The sequence below is a fragment of the Peromyscus leucopus genome, chromosome 4 (genome assembly GCF_004664715.2).
Source record: "Peromyscus leucopus breed LL Stock chromosome 4, UCI_PerLeu_2.1, whole genome shotgun sequence".
Taxonomy (NCBI): Eukaryota; Metazoa; Chordata; class Mammalia; order Rodentia; family Cricetidae; genus Peromyscus; species Peromyscus leucopus.
In genome coordinates this window covers 63,528,789-63,532,967 of record NC_051066.1, presented here as the reverse complement: position 1 = coordinate 63,532,967, position 4,179 = coordinate 63,528,789, and the positions used below count along the sequence as shown (strand labels likewise).

Below are 4,179 nucleotides of genomic sequence, written 5' to 3'. Positions count from 1 at the left end.
GGACTGTTGATATAAGACAAACATGTCTTATGCCACCTATTCACAAATTACACAAAGGTAATGCTGAATAGTTGTTGTGGGATGTCCTATATGCTGTAAATATATGTTGCTATGATTGATTGATAAGTAAAACTCTGACTAGTAGCCAGGCAGGAAGGATAATGTAGGCAAGACAAGGAGGAGTAGAATTCTGGGAATTGGAAGGTTGAGGGAGAGAGATGCTGCCAGCTTGCATGATGAGAAGCAGAGGTTAAGATACCAGTAAGCCACAAGCCATGTAGCAACTTATAGATTAATAGAAATGGGTTAATTTAAGATATAAGAACAGTTATCAAGAATCCTGATCCATTAGGCCATGCAGTTTATAAGTCATGTAAGTCTCTGTGTGTTTACTTGATTGGGTCTGAGCAGCTGCGGGACTGACGGGTGAGAGAGATTTGTCCTGACCATGGTCCAGGCAGGACCAGGAAAACTCTAGCTACAAGTAATAGCATACATTGTTCATCAAGAATTTGAATTAAATTGTGTTACCTTATGATACACTGATTCACACTGATTAATTTCCACATTTTATATCTCATTGTACTAATAATTGAATCTCAAGAGGGAGTAATTTTCTTGTTGTCACAATGATATCCCATAGAGATTGGTGCTTGTTTTCAGAAGCTTAGGATCATAGGCTCTGGGGATGCACACTCACACATAAAGGCTGTAGCATTTTCTGTAGTGACATCATCAGGAGCAGAGGGAGGCATGTAATGTTTGTTTCACAGGATCATTGGTTGGATCTGCATAAACACTTCATTTTGTGGTTGAATACACTAAAATAATAGTTTCTGAGAACTCAAAATTTGGATTTTTCCTCTATGGAATAATATTATTCTATTCATATATAAAGAAAATTTTGTAAACGGAGACTACAAAAGTGTAAACCTTTGTTATTTTGTGTTTTATGCCTTGATTCTGGAGTGTGCATTAGCAGATACCATGCTATGAGAATGCAAGTAAGAGAATGTACTCCTTCCTTGGTAAGGTATAATATTCCAGGAAATTTTATCAGTTTAATCTGCAGAAAGACATGGAAGAGCTACTGGTCTTAGAGGGAAACTGTGAAAAAACAGAAGTGAATATTGCTTTTTTTTTTTTTGTAATTTAATTTCTTTCTCCCTCATGCTAGCTTCATCCACTCCATCTGGCAGAGGCTGTGGAGAGATTGGGCTCACAGTCACCCCACATTGGGAGTAGGAGTAAGTAACACTCAGTAATGTTCATGTAGGAACATAGACATATGAACCAAATGAAGCAGAAGAGAGAATATTTATTTCAGTTTTGAGATAAGGAGTCTGATATGTCCCTCTTATGCAGCTTTCCCAGCTGTACACCCAGGGACCTCTTACTCGAACTCCTACTTTATTTGTGTAGTGTATTAATGTGAAATGAAAATTGCAATGGGGAGATCAGCAGCTTTTTCCATTAGGTATCATCAGACTCTCTTCCTGTTGTGACAGCAGAAACTTTCCTGGACTCTGATACATACCCTCTTGCCTCAAACTCGTTACTAGTAAAGAAGCAGATAACCCATCACATCAGCCATTTAAGTTTCTCTGGAGATATCAGCAAGATATTTTTCATCATAAATCATGGTAATGGTAAAACATTTTAAAATTATGTTTTCTTTTGAAGTCAGTGAAAGAAAAACTACTCATCTTTCCTACACATTTGAAGAATAAACACCTTCAAAGCAGAACATTGGCAAGTGTTAAAATTTAGATATAATTACAAATATATTCTCAAGTCTTTTAAATCAGTTGATTAGCTGAGAAAAGATCATGGTGTTCTCTATATTCTTTCCTCCATAAATGTCTAAGTGCTGCTGCAATTATATTTCTATCTAAGGTTAAGGCAAGTGAGCAAATAAGGGGCTCTTTACATTTTTTAAGCCAAAATTCCTAAAAAAAAAAAAAAATCGCACAATTATAGCCTGGAAACTTGCTTTACAATCTGGATATAAATTCTTTATTAAGATATAATAAGAATAAAATTAATTATGTTGAAAGGAAAAGCAAAGCATGAAATTTATGTGTACAATATTCACCAGATATGCACCATGTTTTGAACTTCCAATTAAATACCCTTGTATACTGTGAGATCAAATATACAAAATGGTCAAATCAAGTGATATGCTTTTTTCACATTTATTAATGAAAATTTTGAATCATCCTCAGTTTTCCACTTGATTTATAAACTTTTTTGTTTTGTTTTTGTGAGACAAGGTTTCTCTGTGTGACTGGTCTGGCTATCTGGGAACTCATTTTCTAGGCAAGGCTAGCAGCAAACTGACAGAGAACTGATTGTCTCTGCCTTCCTAGTGATGAAAATGAAGGTATGAGCCACCATTGCCCACTTGATTTATACACTTTGATACATTAAATAATCACAATTATCAGTAGGCAATAGTCTTAATGATATTCTGTCTACATCTTTCATTAGAAATTCTGTCTATGTCTTTGAATTTCCAAGAAACTCAAAGCAATATATTTTAAAGTAGTTTAAATATATATTTAAATTATATATATATATATATATATATATATGTTTAAGCTGAAGAGCCGTGCATATATAGGGTAATGTAGCCCTCAAGAGTATATATTATCTAAACCATAGCTGAAATTAAACCCTAAAATGAACTAAATCAATGTGATTATTTCACAGAGGTAAAGGGCAATATAGAAGGTAATTCCAATCTTCCATTTTAAAACACCTTAAGGGAGCAAATAACCCATCACATCAGCCATTTAAGTTTCTCTGGAGATATTGGAGGTGTTCTCCAAACTTAGAAGTTATTTTTACTCATTTAAATATTTAATATTTAGAAGATTGACTGATAAGGCTTCTAGAGGAATAGAATATGAATTTTAGAGATCAAGGAGTTAACCCAATAAGTAATACCTAATGCTTCTTTTTTATTTAAGGGCATGTTTACAATTATGACAAAACCATCATGTACAATGAATGTATTTTAATTTTACTGTGATTTCTGAATTAAACTGTGGATTTTAAGCACTTCTATTATCAAAGCCTTAGTTAATGCTAAATTCAGATGAACATTTGCTTCTATCTTTACAGATATTTACTACAACTTTGCATCCAGAATCTATTTTTAGGAAAGAGGTGAAACTGCACTTTAAATCATGCAATAAAGTGTAATGTAGCTATTTTCTCCATCAAATTTTCAATGGGACACATGGTTGAGGGAAACTGTACTGCTGTGACACACTTCATTCTCCTGGGGTTTTCAGATGTCCCTGAGTTGAGCATTCTTCTCTCTTTGGTGTTTCTTCTCATTTATGGTGTCACTGTCTTGGCCAACCTGGGCATGACTGCCTTAATTCGGGTCAGCTCTTAACTTCACACACCCATGTACTTTTTCCTCAGTCATCTGTCCTTTGTAGATTTCTGCTATTCCTCCATCATTGTGCCTAAAATGCTGGCTAACATCTTCAATAAGGACAAAGCCATATCATTCCTGGCATGTATGGTCCAATTCTATTTGTTTTGCACCTGTGTGATCACTGAAATTTTCATGTTGACTCTTATGGCTTATGACCGCTTTGTGGCCATTTGTAACCCACTACTGTACATGGTCATCATGTCCCCAAAGGTCTGCATGGTACTGGCATCTGGCTGCTACCTCTGTGCATCAGTGTGTTCTCTGATTCACTTGTGCTTAGCCCTTGAGATCCCATCATTTAAGTCAAATGTGATCAACCACTTCTTCTGTGATATACCTCCTCTCTTAAGTCTTGCCTGCAGTGATGTCACTATCAATAAGGTGGTGCTGTTTGTTGTAGCCACTTCAATGAGAGCTTGAGTATTGTGATTATCCTCACCTCCTACTTGTTTATCCTCATCACCATCCTGAGAATGCGCTCTGCAGAGGGGAGACGCAAAGCCTTTTCTACCTGTGCCTCCCATCTCACAGCCATCACTGTCTTCCATGGAACAATTCTTTCCATTTATTGTTCTTCCACATCAGAAAACACTGGAGATGCTGACAAAGTGGCCACAGTGTTCTACACTGTAGTGATTCCCATGCTGAACCCCTTGATCTACAGCCTCAGAAACAAGGACGTGAAGGGTGCTCTCAGGAAATTGGTGAACTCTAAGATATATGCCTAA

At 36.1% G+C, this 4,179-nt stretch overlaps 1 protein-coding gene across 1 annotated transcript; it reads left to right on the top strand.

The window, feature by feature from the left end:
* Window positions 1-3,244: 3,244 nt before the first annotated feature.
* On the top strand, window positions 3,245-4,179 carry LOC114687815 (olfactory receptor 5L1-like). Its single transcript, XM_028862446.1, is given in 2 exon segments — window positions 3,245-3,854; window positions 3,857-4,179. Coding segments are annotated over 2 exon segments (933 nt in total).